The 15,641-nt window shown below is 41.4% G+C and overlaps 1 protein-coding gene across 3 annotated transcripts in view; it reads left to right on the forward strand.

Moving 5' to 3' along the window:
* STARD9 (StAR related lipid transfer domain containing 9) overlaps positions 1 to 15,641 on the forward strand; it is a 252,204-nt gene that overhangs the window by 188,363 nt on the left and 48,200 nt on the right. For all 3 annotated transcript variants that reach the window (XM_089686880.1, XM_089686878.1, XM_089686879.1), the window contains exons 27-28: positions 2,106 to 2,208; positions 13,626 to 13,771. In XM_089686880.1, coding sequence (XP_089543006.1) covers positions 2,106 to 2,208; positions 13,626 to 13,771 — 249 coding nt within the window. The remainder of the gene's footprint in view (positions 1 to 2,105; positions 2,209 to 13,625; positions 13,772 to 15,641) is intronic.

Here is a 15,641-nt window from a genome sequence, read left to right on the forward strand (position 1 = left end):
GTGGGGGGTGTAAGGTTGGCAATAGGTATAAAGAGCCCTACTTTAGTACAGTACATTAATGTAATTTTATGTTACTTAAAGTGTTCCCAAACCCACAACAGTAAAATCAGTCTGTATATGCAGCAGAGCATGATTGTTATACTCACTGTGGAACCTAAGGGGTTAATCCTCTCAATTGTGTAAAAAGGATGTTTGATCCTGTCTTCTCTTAACCTCTCCTTCCACAGATCCCAATCCCATCTGTTGATGGTACAGATCCCTAGCAGGCACTCTACACATGCTCAGTTTAGTGTGTATGGCTAGATAGGGTTTTTTTGTTCTTTGGAGGGTGCATGTGTTCTGCACCAAATCAGCACTGTCCAGGCAGAGGGTCATGGGTCATGCAGCCTCATAGGACAGTCAGAGGAAAATGAAAATTCCTCCTGCAAGCTTTAACCAGTGCACGGCTGTACACTGCTAGAAATACTGCTGATGAGAAAAGGTATTTAGTAGTTTATATTTACTAAAATAATTGCATTTCCATGTTCCGTGTACTGTGGAAGACCAGATATAGTGAATGCAGGGTTCTGGGTTTAGTAACACTTTAAAAGAGAAGTCTACCCAAACATTTTTTGGGGCTGTTTAGAATTTTTCAGGTTATGGTCATTGTGTTCCATCCGGGTCTGGTGATTGGTCTCATCTGAAAAGGAAGTAATTATTGCAGATGTAAAGAGAGTGTTTTTTTTTTTTTTTTTTACTTTTTTTTAGCAATTGTGTTTTGCTGATACACTCTAGGTGATTTCCCTCACATTGATCTCATTTACTGGTTGCACCTGGGACAGGAAATGAACCAATAAATCTGGTCCTCCCTCCCATCCAAGTCATTAAACGGTTAGGTCTATTCCTCTGTTTTCCTCCCTGCCATTTGTATGGCACTGCTGAGTATTGCTGATAGAACTGTTATCTCTTCGAAGTATAAAGGAAGTGAAGAATATTTTGCATTTTCTGCCTGGTGGGGGATCTATGTCTAGATAGTAGCGGAGAGAGCAGGCACTCTGCATAAAAACTATCCATGAAATACTCAGCATTTTCCTGCTTAAAAATGGCAGTGGCACAAATTTAGATGATGGAGTGACCTGTTTTACCACTCTACGTGTATTTTTTTTTTTTAGCACGTGAATTGAGTCTGAGCTCTGGTTCCATCTGAGGCACTGACAATGCCAAGTGAAGTACTCAGAAAGTGGCAGCCTTCTTTAAGTTCTGAAATAAGCAAACCATTGATATATGATATCATTGTTGGAGACATGTATAATTAAAGGATACGTTTATCTTATAGGAAAAAATGATAAATGTACATATTTTTGCAGACAAAAATGTGCATTTATTATGTTTTCCTGCAGGAGTCTGAAAAGCATTGCACTTGTAATCAGTGGATCAGAGGCGCGGTGTCAGGCTTCTGCAGACAAGCTCTACAGCTTTCTTCTTACCGGCTGTCTGTGGAAAGCTGCAGGGTTTGTGAATGAACTGCCAAAGTGTTCATTATCGCTCTCACAGTTCATTCAGAACTACAAGCTGTTAACCGTGGTGTCTGACAGTAGTTGTAGTCTATCCATTCACAGGAAACTGTGAATGAGTGACGCAGCTGTGGGCGGAGCCCTGCACATCCTTGCTGTTTTTGAATTTTGACAGTGGGTGTGGGGAGAAGATCCCTGGCCTGTCACAGGGAAGGAGGGGATGAGGGAGAGGCTGCAGGAGCTGGAACATGTTCCACCCTAAATACAGATGGAACATTCTGAAAGGTGAACATATCTTTTAAAACACTAAAATTCTATGTCAATGTGCTTTTCTTTGTGTCAGACAGATTTTTGTATTCCCATACAAGTCTATGGGAGTGCAAAACCTGTTTGAAACAGGTCAAAAGGAAGTCAGCTGCAGGTCAAATGCACCTGTCAATGCATTGTGAATTATTTCAGAAGCATCTCAGACTGATATCAAACTGATGATATCAACACAAGCCCAAAGCATACAAAAACAGGCCCTTATGCTAACAAAGTACTAACATCCCTGTGAAAATCTTCATGTGTGCTCACTTTTTGGACTCAAAATATTTTTTTTTCTTTATATAGATTTCACCAAAGGGCCTGGACTTAGAACTTGGTTCTGGAAGGGGAAGATCTGCAGTGAGGAACTGTTTTCTTCTGGTCCCCACTCAGAATGCTTCAGTGCCTGGTATGTGACCCACAATACACTGTAAACAATGAGGATGATGTGCAACCTACTGCGGTGTCAGAGTCTGTGAAAGAGTAATACATAACATAAATCTCAGATATGCCCAGGAATAAAGGGTCAGTCATCCCAAAAGTGATATTTTAGTATTTGGTAGATGCTGGAGATTCGCTGTCGAGCTTGGGTATAAATTGAAACAAACCAGACCCAGTACAGCCTAAAAATAAAACCGCAGCTCCGACTGCTATACTCATCCTATCTCTACTGCTGTCCTCTGCAAACTCACCTGGTCACTGAACCAGCTAAGCTTTGTCTTCAAAGGTTGCATGACGTCCAGCATGAATAAACCCACTTCCTGTGAGTCTGAGGTGTCAAGGTTTCACCCAGACCCCCTAACTCCCTCCTTTTAATCAGAGGGGGATTTGTACTAGAATGGATTTTTGTTAGAGGGATTTGGGGGGTGGGTGGATATGTGCTAATAGGGAGGATTGGGAGGATTTATGCTAGCAGGGGAAATTGGGGGCAGGATTAGTGCTAGGAGAGTGGATTTTGGAGGTCTTGTGGGGGGGGGGGCTGGATTTAAAGGAGGAAGAGGATTTCTAGATTGTAAGCTCGAAAGAGCAGGGCCCTCGATCCCCTCATGTTTTGCATTGCATTGGTATTGTTCTGTCACATGTTCTGTCCCCCTTTGTAATGTACAGCGTTGAGTGAACTATTGGCGCTTTATAAATACTGTATAATAATAATAATAATTTATGCTCATGGGAAATTTGAGGGGTAGAGGATGTGTTCTAGGAGGGGAGATTTGGGTAGGGAGTGGATTTGAGTTGGGAGGGGGATTTGTACTGGAAAAGGGTAATTTTCTGTTGAGGGAGAATTTTGACTTGCAAGTGGAATTTTTGCTTAGTAGGTAAGTGTAAAGATTAGTGCTTGAATGTTTCTTTTTTTGTTTGGGGGGGGGCGGGTTTGCTGACACTCAATGCTCATACACTGGGGGGGCACCGTATGGCATCTTCGCCTTTGGCGCTAAATGGTCTTGTCCCTGCATTGCCTGCACCAGTCTTAATAGGGGATTCAGCGTGCTAAAGAACAGACTGTTTATGCTTAGGAAGGGCAGCCTGATTTTAGTAACCTACTGCCCTGATCCTATACAAGGGGAATTCACTAGACATATAAGCAGGGGGTGGGGTGGCCTCAAATCCTGTTAGCAGTGACACACATCAATATGATACAGGTGTAAATAGAACAGCCTTCTGCGTGGGACATGAGGCATGTACAGGGTAGATCATAGAAGTTTGGTTATTTTCCCGGGTTGGACCCTCTTTTGCTTTAAGAACTGCTTAATTATTTGTAGCATAGATTCAATATTGGAAACATTCCTCAAAGATTTTGGTCCATATTCACATGATGGCATCATGCAATTGTTGCAGATTTGTCGGGTGCATATCCATGGTGTGAATCTCCCATTCCACCACATCCAAAAGGTGCTCTATTGGATTGAGATCTGGTGATTGTGGAGGCCATTGGAGTACAGTGAACCTTACTGACATGTTCAAGAAACCAGTGCGAGATTATTTGACCTTTGTTCTGTCTCTCCAATCTAAGCATTGAAAGTGTGATCTCTGTAACTTACAGTTGTGATGAAATAGCGATAATGCCAATCTTAGTTGAATAACACAGGCAGTGACTCAATCCAGATGACATATTGTAGATCTTGGGAAGTTTATTCCATAAACTGAGAGAATCTTACAACAGTGAACATTGGATAGGTCTAAAGACTCCAAAGACATGCTGGTAGGTTAATTGGCTCCTGTCTAAATTGACCCTAGTATGTGTATGTATGAATGTGAGTTAGGGATCTTAGATTGTACGCCCCTTGAGGGACTGATGTGAATGTACAATATATATATGTGTGTGTGTGTAAAGCGCTGCGTAAATGGACGGCGCTATATAAGTTCCTGAAATAAATAAATAAATGTGATCTGCTTCATGACATGAGGCTTGAAGCTGAAATGCCTTACTGGGAAAAGGGGTGGGCTATCTATACAGCAAGAACTAAACCAGAGGAAAGGAAGGAGCAGAGACAAAATCCAAAGAACACGTAAATACATAAGACAGTCATGTGAAACATGACACTCCCCGTCGAAATCTATGATTTCTGATATAACAAACTTTAGTTCAAGTCCAATATAAGTAATGAAGATTCTTTCCAAGAACATCTGCAAAACAAGAAGGAAAGGAAGAACAAAGGAAAACAATGCAAACATTTAGCATAATACTTGCAGATGTTGGTCTCGAAAGTCCATGCTGAGAGATGGAAATCCATATTCAGAGGGGAAGGCAGCAACATGCACTATTCCTTATTACCTCCCTTTAAATCAGGTTGATGACTTGTCTTCCTCTTTGGGCAAAAGAAGTACTAGTTCCTTTATAGGCCTGAAGTAAAGGTGTGCAGAACCTTCTTTCATGGTGGATATAGCCAAGATGTGTCCCTAAATGCAGTAGTAGGTACTGCACGACTGCTGCAGTCAGCAGGGTTGAGGCTAGTGGGAACATAGTGCCATTGTTCAGGCATAGAGAACTTCCTTATGTGTTCCACTCTGTTGCCGACATACACGTAGAACTGACTTGTGCGATTGTGTATATATCCTAGCATTATTTAGTATATATCCTAGCACTATTTTGCACAAAGCTCGAGCCTTGGAGTAGTATGTGCAGGTTTTTGTGTGAGCTTTTGTCTTGCCCATGATAAATCCTACACCCACTTCACCGCTGGGATCCGTAGCGCGAAGATAAGCCACCGCAGTAATGGCTTCGTTGGATGCATCAGAGAAGACCTGCCTGAATCTCTCTTTTGGTGGCATTCTTTAAGGATGCTTGGGTGTAAGAGCATGGTATCTAGAGTTATTCTAATGCTTTTAGAGACTGTTTCCAGGATTCCCACCTTTGTTGTTTTTCCTTGGGTTAGGGGGTATCCCAGTCTGAGCTTTCGGAAGTAAGTTGTCTCAGCAGTATCTTACCCTGAATGGTGAGAGGTGGAATGAAACCTAAGGGATCATAAATGCTGTTCACTGTAGACAAAACTCCTCGCTTTGTGAAGGGCTTGTCACAGGCTGATTTTTGAAATGTGAATGTGTCTTGTTTAACATTCCAAAGCAATCCGAGACTGCGTTGTGTAACAGGTCAGATCCTAGTTGGAATTTCTTCACACTGACAGCATGGTCATCAGAAGAAAAGGCTGTCATGACCTTGTCGCTGTTAGAGATGATTTTGTGAAGTCTGAGGTTTGCAGTGGCAAGCATGTTCTGGGTTCTAGTAAGAAGGTCAATAGCTTCTTCTTCATTGGGCAGAGATTTGAGTCCGTCGTCTACATAGAAATTCCTTTCGAAGAACTGTCTTGCATCAGATCCAAATTCTTTCTCACCCTCTTGAGCTGTTTTCCTCAGTCCATAAATTGCTACAGCAGGACAAGGACTGTTACCGAAAACATGTACCTTCATTCGGTAGTCTATGACTTCATCATTGACATTATTATTGCTGTACCATTGGAACTTGAGGAAGTTTCTGTAGTCTTCACGAACGATGAAACAGTGGAACATCTGCTGAATGTCAGCCATAACAGCAATTGGCTCTTGTCTGAAGCGAAGCAAAACTCCTATGAGATTGTTGTTCAGATTAGGCCCAGTGAGAAGATTGTCAATGAGGTAGACACTTTCATGATGAGCACTTGAGTCAAAGACCACCCTAATCTGATCAGGCTTGCGAGGATGGTAGACACCAAAACCTGGTAGATACCAACATTCTTCTCTTTCCGGAAGAGGAGGTGCAGGCTCAGCATGATCTCTCTCAAACACCTTCTGCATAAAGTCCACAAAGTGCTTTTTCATCTCAGGCTTCTGGTTCAAACTGCGATTTAAAGAATTAGTGATTCTGCATGTACCCTGTTGTTTGGTAGTCTCTTTCTTGGGGTACGAAATGGTAGAGGTGCTACCCAACTGTTGGAATCATCTTGGTAGAACTCTTTACTCATGGTTTTCAAGAATTCTTTGTCTTCTATTGTGGCTGCCAACTCATTGTCTTTAGTGGTTACCTCAAACACTGTGTTGCCGATGTTGTCATCCCAGAGATTAAGAGCTTTCTTTTTGTCTTGTATGATGGGCCGTTGTGCACCTTTTTCAAACAGTCTTTCTTTCACAATATATTTATGTAGTCGTTGTGCAGAACAAGTTTGTCTATTTGACAGGGCATGTGTTTTAAAGGAAAAGACTGAGTAGGACCTCCTCTCCTTGTGTAGGCAGACATTGCCTATGATGACCCATCCTAGATCCAAACGCTGAGTATATGGTGCATTGTGTCGACTGTTGATTTGGTGACAAACTTTGTGCACCCTTAGAATGTCTCGACCGAGTAATAGCAGGATATCAGCACTTTCATCGAGGACTGGTATTTGGTTGGCTATGTGCTTTAAGTGAGAATGGTGAAAAGCAGCTTCAGGAGTAGGGAACTCCTCTTTGGTGTTTGGAATCTGGTTGCACTCAGTGATAGTGGGCAAAGATATTTCCACATTGTCATTCAGAGGAGTAACTACAAGACCACTGGTTCTTCTACCTAAGACTTCTGTAGTGCCAGAACAAGTGCTTAGAGTATAAGGCAGAGCATCTCCAGTTATGTTCAACAGTTCAAAAAACTGAGTTCTTGCAAGAGATCTGTTACTCTGATCATCCAGAATAGTATACAGTCTTATGGCCTTTTCAGGTTGACCTTTTGGGTTATACATGGACCAAGCATATCTTTGCCCAGGATTTGTCGCAGAATCCTTCTTCACAGATCTCTGTACATGTAGAGACCACTGAGGTGGTAGGTGCTGCTTGATCTGGGCGCTCCCCGCCTTGCTTTGCCTCAGGAAGATTGTGAGCGTAGTAGTGTTGTGCAAATATTGATGAAGAGCTTGCACATGGTCATCACTTTCACACTCTATACATTTGGTGATCGCTTTACAGTCCTTTGCAAAGTGTTCTGTGGAGGCCAAGCATTTTTAGCAAACCCCAAATTTCTTCAAAAGTTTCTTACGTTCTTGGAGGGTTTTCTTTCTGAAGCCGATACATTTCTTAAGGGGATGTGGTTTGTTATGTATTGGACATTGGCGATTTGGGTCATCAGTTTTCTTATTTTGATCAGTCTTTTCAAGAACTGTAGCAGGCGAAGGTAGAACATTGGTCCTTTTCACTAACGCTGGACCTTTATGGTCTCTGTGCGACATATGTGTGTTTGTAGGTCTTGGAGAGCGTGTACTGAGAAGGTTACAGTCCCCATATGAGAAACTTGGGTCATTCTTAGAGTCTGCAATTTTTTTGATGAACTCGCAGAAGTAGGAAAAAGGAGGAAAGGCAACCCTATGTACTTCCTTATACTTTGATCCAAGCGCTGCCCATCTTTCTGGAATCATATGGTAGCTTGAGAATGATAGATTTGATGCCATGAGAGGTATCAAGGTAACTGAGACCAGGTAAGTTGATGTCAGCCTTAGCAAGTTGAAGCTCTAATAGAACATCGCTGAGTTCTTGAAATTTTAGATTGTTGCTAACAGAAATTCTTGGGAAGCTTTGCAACCTTTTTAATAAAACATCTTCAATGGCCTCTGGGCTGCCAAAGGTATGTTCAAGTCTGCCCCAAGCAGCATTAAGGCCTGCAGCAGGGTTGTCAATATGAACTGCTTTGAGCCTCTTGATGCATTCAGTAGACTGGGGACCTAGCCATCTGATGAGTAGATCTAATTCTTCTGTGGCATTGATGTCTAGGTCACTCATTGTGGATTTCCAGCCTCTGTAATTTTCAGGCTTGCCACCAAACTTGGTGAGGCCTGTCTTAACAAGCTCTCTGCGGAGCATGCATTTAGCAAACTGTGACATGTCCGTGTTTTCAGATTTTGGGTGCATGACTGCAGGTGGAACAGATTTGGTTGTGACGGTTGGTGGACTTACGTGGAGTGACTTGAGAACATATGTTGCTGCTAAGGCATTCAATGCTGGAACTGTCTTAAAGTCCATTGGCATGTTAGTTTGTAGAGTAGTGCGTTTGCTAGGAGGTACTCTGTTGGTGCCAAAGTAAGTAAGGTGGACGGTCTATTAAAGACAGCAAGCCGGCACGACAGACGTGGACCTTCACTCCCTCTGGGCTCTCATGCTGCTTATTTCCAGTTGGAGGGTTGCAGATTTACATCTTCCATTCTTGGGGGTACCTGGAACCAGAAGGGGGATCCCTGTCTACCTATCATTTGGGGCGAGAGGGCCTCTGGATCTGGAGGTATTGCTACACCCAAGGCGGATGTCAGTGTTGGAGAGGGAGGATCCGTGTGGTTTCTGGAGCTGCATACCTGGCTGGTCTTCTGGATAATATCATACACAGGCGCATTTAAAATGTGCGGTCGGTGAGTGCGCATTTCTGCTATTTGATTCCAGTCACCTAATGAGGAGAAGGCCTGCACATATTTGGTTTTATTATTGCAAGAAAGACTTTATGAACGAATTTATACTAATTTTATCACATTACAGCGCTGCACTATATATATGTATAAGGTCTATTAAATACACACCAATGCCTGCGGCTAACTGAGATGCTGCAGTCTGATGTGTTGAAGGATATAAGGGAAAATCGTCTTGCGGTACAGTAGGTGCAGAGAAGAGACTTTGATTGAGTAGTTTGGCTGCTGTCACAGGGAGTTGACGTTCTGGAGATGTGTGTGAAGAGACATAAGATACAACTGAGTGTCTGGAACTGTTGTCTCTGGCTCATGAGATTGTATTGGCTCATGAGATTGTTGGGAGAGAGCAGACATGCATTTAACAGTATTAGACCATAAGTCATTAATATTAGACAGCAATCCTTCCTTGTCGTCAGCATTAAGGTTCTCTTGCACCTTCCAGGTTGGTTTGATTAAGCATTTTTCTCTTTTATCCAAGTCCTGCTCTGGATGAAGCTCTGATTGTGGTTGTATATTAGTTTCCCAGGACTGTATATTACTTTCCTGAAACATCATGTTAGTAAGGAGAGAGGTTGATAGAAAGTTTACAGAGAAATGTATCAATTTTTCTGTGGGTGAGCTCAGGTTTCCTAGGCAATAGTTGCAGAAAAGTTTTCTTTAATTTTCTAACATTTCACAGACAAGCCATGTGCTAATACATACAGATGCAGTGTATAAACTTGCAGTTGTAAGACATTTACATCAATAATTTGTCCTGACACTGATGAGTGTTATGCTGAGACATACTTGCAGACATGTACAGGCTTGTGTAGAAATGGCTGCACTCTGTTAGCTGCTTTATCCAGTCCATATAACATCTCACTGTGTATCCAAAGCTAGCAAGGATCCTATGAAGACATTTCACTGATCTTTTGACTGTTCTGTTTCTCCAATCTAAGCATTGATGATGATATAGCAGTGATGAGATAGAGATCTTAGTTAAATAACACAGGCATTGACTCAATCCACATGACATCTTGTAGATCTTGTGAAGTTTATTCCATAAACTGAGAGAATCTTACGACAATGAACATCGGATAGGTCAAAAGATCATAATGTGATCTGCTTTATGACATGAGTCTTGAAGCTGAAATGCCTTACTGGATAAAGGGGTGGGGCTATCTATACAGCAAGAACTAAACCAGAGGAAAGGGAGGAGCAGAGACAAAATACAAAGAACACTTAAAGGCATATGACAGTCATGTGAAACATGACAAGCTTTGTGACATGGTGCATTATACTGCTGGAAGTAGCCATCAGAAGATGGGTACACTGTAGTAATAAAGGGACTGACATGGTCAGCAATAATACTCAGGTAGGCCATGGCAAATCGAGACTCATCAACGTTTTTTCAACCTTATATTGTGAGCCTATGTGAATTGTAGCCTCAACAGTGCAGTGCATGAAACCTGTATCCACAATATACATATAAATATGTGACTATCAAAATCAATAAATAAATAAAATACTATAAATCTATATTAGAATACAAATTGTGCTCATTAAAGTGCCACATGCAGTGATATAACAAGTCCTTCTAGTGACAGTAAATATAATGATGAAATAATTCCAAGCAGTGCAGGGTCTCCTACCACCATGCACTCACCAGAAGGCCTGCAGTACAAATAGGGAACCTCTGTCTCTCACTCCTCCATAATGCTGATCGTACAATCCGGAGCCTAAAGAGAAGTGCTCACCACATGGAGCCCAAAGGATCATGTATAGTGTAGTATTTAATATTAAAAAAGTTACATTAAAAACAAGCCTTAAACATCTTCCGCGTGGAAAATCAACAAATAATTGCGCCGGACCTGCCAAAATGGCTGCTGATCTGGGAATCAGGACATCAGAACGTAGGCTCCACTCAATGCATTTTGTGCACACGCACATCCTCGGGAATACACTGAAACTGATTATAATTTCTTGTAACAAGTGGTTATTTGAGTTACTGTTACCTTTCTATCATCTCAGACCAATTTGCCCATTCTCCTCTGACATGAACAAGGCATTTTCATCAACATAACTGCCGCTCACTGGATATGTTCTCTTTTTTTCGGACCATCTTTTTCTCTGTAAACCCTAGAGGTGGTTGTGCGTGAAAACCCCAGTCATCAACAGTTTTTGAAATACTCAGACCAGCCCGTCTGGCACCAACAACCATTCCACGTTCAAAGTCACTTAAATCCCCTTTCTTTCCCATTCTGATGCTTGGTTTGAACTTTGGCAAGTTGTCTTCAGTACGTCTAGATGCCTAAATGCATTGAGTTGCTGTCATGTGATTGGCTGATTAGCAATTTGTGTTACCAAACAATTGAACAGGTGTACCTAATAAACAGGTCAGTGAGTGTATAACAATGTGTTTTTTTTTTCTTTTAATATAGTGCTTTTGGTTCCAATTTAATCTATACCTTATATCTGGAATACACTGGTAGTATCTCTGCTACTGAGTCTGAATGGCCATATGGGGTCCCTATCTCCTGAACTACTTGAATGTTCAATGTATTTATTTTATGGATAATGCAGAATGATAAGCAGGAACACCCACAAAGGTTGGCCAGAAACAGAAATAAAAAATATAGAATTGAGAGATTATCATTGAAGCTCTCTTGAGGTAAAAAAGAAAACCAATGAGTGACTGAGCCAAGCAGAGTTCTCCTGTAATTGAAGTATCATTTTCTGGGTTGACTTACCCTTTAAATATCAATGTTAGTGAAACTATGAAGTCAGATAATAGGTTTTTTTTTGTTTTTTTTTTAATGTCAATGAAGTAATAGCAAATTCAAAGTCATGTATGGCAATCAGTAGACAATTGCAGTGCTACTACTGATATGTACTAATGTTCATTATTAAAGTGGAAGTAAACTTTATTTTGCACCTTTTACCTACAGGTAAGCCTTTAATAATAATAATCTAACTCTAATCTGCAGTAGCATGGCTATTAGGCAGGCCATAGACAAAGCAAATTTCTTTCCTGCACCAGACAGTGTTGACAGGTAAATCTCTCCCACAGAGCTATTGTGTTCTCCTGGTGGGGGGGCCATCCTTACTGGGACAACACAGTCATTATTGGTATAAGCTATAAACACCACTAGCAATAATCGAATGTGAAATCCGGCAGGCTGTTTGTACCCAAGTTGATTGATTGATCAACTTAGGTACATCAAATGCACTCACCAGAACTTGGTGAGTGAGAAGCCTTTAAGGAATTTTAAAGGGATCCTAAACCCTCTTTAGCATCCACTCTATAGAATTCTTCACCATCCGAATAGGCTCCAGCGTTCAACCAGGAGAAAGATTGACGCATTTCCGGTCCATACCCCGTACGTCTGATGTCACTTCCGGTGAGTGGAGCGCACGTTGAGCGGTGCGTTCCAGCGGCCATCTTTGGGAGCTGTGTTGGTCTGTATGGATTCTCTGCTCTATCCTGTGGCTGATGTGAGATTCCTGGAATAAGGAGGCTGCTAAAACGCTCATGTTTTATCTGGAGGCTATTATATTCAATAAATGTGCCTTTTACGAGTTGCTGACATGTGAGTGGCCTTAATCTCTGCTTTGAAATTTTACTATTATTTGGCAATATTACACTATTTGAGATTTCTTTCTCCTGGTTGAACGGTGGAGCCTATTCGGATGGTGAAGAATTCTATAGATTGGATGGAAATTCGGCAAGGCTGAGGTTCTTAGAAGATTTTAATGACTTTTGTGAGAAATTAGATTTACAGAAAATGGACCTTGTAGGATGGTCAAAGGGTAAAAAGGTGGGAGGGACTGAGGGGCAGTGAGATTGTGGATCTGGCGGGTGGGCCGGAGGCCAAGCATGCTGTCAACCCCAACCTGAGGGATGACATGAGTCAAGGATTGGGGTTGGCGTGCGTATTTTGAGTTTCACCCCCAATTAGAAATAGCTAGTGGGAATTTTCCACGACAGATTCCAGGGTTATATATAGGCCGGGTAGGGTTTAGGGATGGGAAAAGAGAGTGAATGGGAAGGGAGGGTTAGTGAAAGGGGGGGGGGGGGAGCAGGAAGAAATCGGGAAATTGTTGGAGGGAGAGAAGGGAGAAAGTCCATATCTTAAAATGTCTGTATCTGCATCCTAGTGAATGGGAACTCTGGTAGGACAGGGAAACAATAGTTGAAATGAGTGTCATTAAGTTTATGACTTATTAGTGTGAAAGGGTTAAACTTCCCTACAAAAAGACATAAGATATTGAGGGAAATTTACCAACATTCCATAGCTATAGTGCTTCTTCAAGAGACACATATAACCCTTGATTCAAATGTGAAGTTATACTAGAAGCAACGTAGTACTATGTATACTCTCCAGTTAAAAGGGCTAAAGGGGTAGCGACTGCGGTGTCAAAAAATGTGAGCTTTACTCTGGAGGGAAGAATGGAGGATCCAGGGGGCTGATTTTTTTCAAGGGTAAAATACAAGGACCTGAATTTACACTAGTAAATATCTACTGGCTGAAAAAAAACCCCAGTAACATTCTTGGAGGGAGTGTTGGATTTAGACGATTTATATGTTTTGGTGTAGTTTCTATTTTCTACTTTTGTGTTTTGGATGTACTTTTTTGTATTGGGAAAAATTTAATAAAAGATAAAAAAAAGAGTTTGGACTCCCATTTTTTTTTTGGAGTGTAATGCAATACCCATCAGTGTAATCAGCAGTTGTATACTCAGAATGTTTCCACCTTTTAAATGATTATTCCTGTAGGTGAGCAAGGACTGGAAAACACATAGATGTGAACAGGAATGTATTCCCACCATGAGAGCACTATGAGCAGATTATTCCCCTGATAAGATGGTTAGCCGCAATAATAAAACGTATTTCAGTTTGTCAATTGGAAAATGTGCCAAGAGATTGGCTAGATATAACCATTCATCCTTCTTTTTTTAGACCCAAATATAAACCAACCACCTGCTGCAAGTTCAGCAGCAGAGGCATCACCAAGACAACCTACTCATCCGCTCGCTCCCCTCCATCGTGCACCTGTATTATATCAGGATCTTGCCACCCAGGTTCAAGCCAGCGCAATGGCAGAGGTGAGTCCTTTATGCAGTACCTCGTACAATGTATAATCCCCCCCGGCAATTTTCACCCCAGCTTATAAGGTCTTTTTTTTTTTTTTGTTCCACATGGGTAAAATTAAAAACACTTCCTGGGTAAGGTCACCTGAAGGCCACCTTTGGGTTATGTTAGTAAGTGGATGAGGCTGGAAATTTAAGAAGCTGAATGTAATGTATATATTACTAACCATAATGGATTAAATTCAGAATTTTAGTCATTTCTGGGACTTTGGAACTGCTTCTGGGTCTCTATATTCCCAAGGTGTCAGGGAGAAAAGAGAGTGCAAAGAAATAGATGATGAGAAGGAGGAATGATCGAAGGGTAAAGTCTAAGAAAAGGAAACGCAAAGAAATAGGAGACCACATAAACGCCACTTGTTATCTAATTGCTGCTCATCAGCATTCAGTCAAATACACAAGAACTGGTATATTCTGTATTGTGTCTAGATCTCATTATTGTGATGGTAAATTTTTGTCTGTGCTAGAGGAAGTACATTTTATCCCCACTGCCCATATTTGATAAAAGTGGTCTTATTTATTATTTCACTTGTCTCAATTCATCAGCTTCTGTCAATAACTGGGCAGCACTGTGGCTAAATGGTTAGCACTTCCACCTGGCAGTACTAGGGTCGTTGGTTCAAATCCCAACCATGCCACCACCTGCCTGGAGTTTGTATGTTCTCCCTGTGCCTGCGTGGGTTTCCTCCGGGTACTCCTGTTTCCTCCCACACTCCAAAGACATGCTGTTAGGTTAATTGGATCCTGTCTAAATTGGCCCTAGTATGTGCATGTATGAATGTGAGTTAGGGATCTTATATTTTACGCCCCTTGAGGGTTAGGGACTGATATGAATGTACAATATATATGTAAAGCGCTACGTAAATTGACGGTGCTATATAAGTACCTGAAATTAATAAATAATAATAACTGAATTTGCTTTTGAGCTGTTGATATAAAACCAACATGCAACTAGTAAAGTCAGTTCTGAGGCATTGCTTTAAAAAGCACTGATACCTATCAATCAACATAGTAAATACCCAGGCAACTAGCATTTCTAAAAGGAGCGTTCAGCAATAGGTATCTATGTATTTGTCAGAGCAGTTTTTCTTTGAGAGGCAGAACAAATGCCTTTTACTATAATCAGTTTTTCTACTACCCATACTGCCTCTTACCATACCATATGGACCGCGCATACAATAAACATAGTGCAATAAAATATACATATGATTGTGATATTCAATACACATATATTATATTAGTATTATTCAGTCCCAGTTCCTGAGAATAAGGTGCTAAATGCTTTGTTGTGAACTCCGTTATAGAGTGACAGATGCCCCACTGTGCTCCAACCAGTGCCCCACATGCACTGGCACTCACTGTCATCCCTTGACCACCTATCTCTATGATGGTCTTATGCGCTTTGTTTGGGACTATCCCAGTGTGCTACATAGTAGTGGTAACCAATAATCCTTCCCAGGGAGGTATGCAGCGTTGCTAGTGGTAACTGATGTTCTAGGACAGGATTTAAACAGTGTTGCTAATGGTAACAGTGTAACTCCACAGGGGCTGTATCAGAATTCCTTCTCTGCTTCACAGGCAGTAAAGCAAGTATTGACATAAAAATGTAGACAAAAACGGACATCCCATAGTGTAAAATCATACAACTTTTAATATTGGGGAGAAAATGTAAAAATACAACTCCACAAGCAACAAGGCTTTGTTGTGGGGAGGGGACAACCACAGAGGTGGTCGTAAAAATTGTTGGATAGTGATTTAGAAAACCCAGGTCAATATCTTTCGTGTCAAATAGGACTATCATTCTTAGTTCAAAAATGTTCCTTCCTGG

Source organism: Staurois parvus, unplaced genomic scaffold (assembly GCF_062004578.1).
Source record: "Staurois parvus isolate SC_StPar_1 unplaced genomic scaffold, SC_StPar_1.0 ptg000414l, whole genome shotgun sequence".
NCBI lineage: Eukaryota > Metazoa > Chordata > Amphibia > Anura > Ranidae > Staurois > Staurois parvus.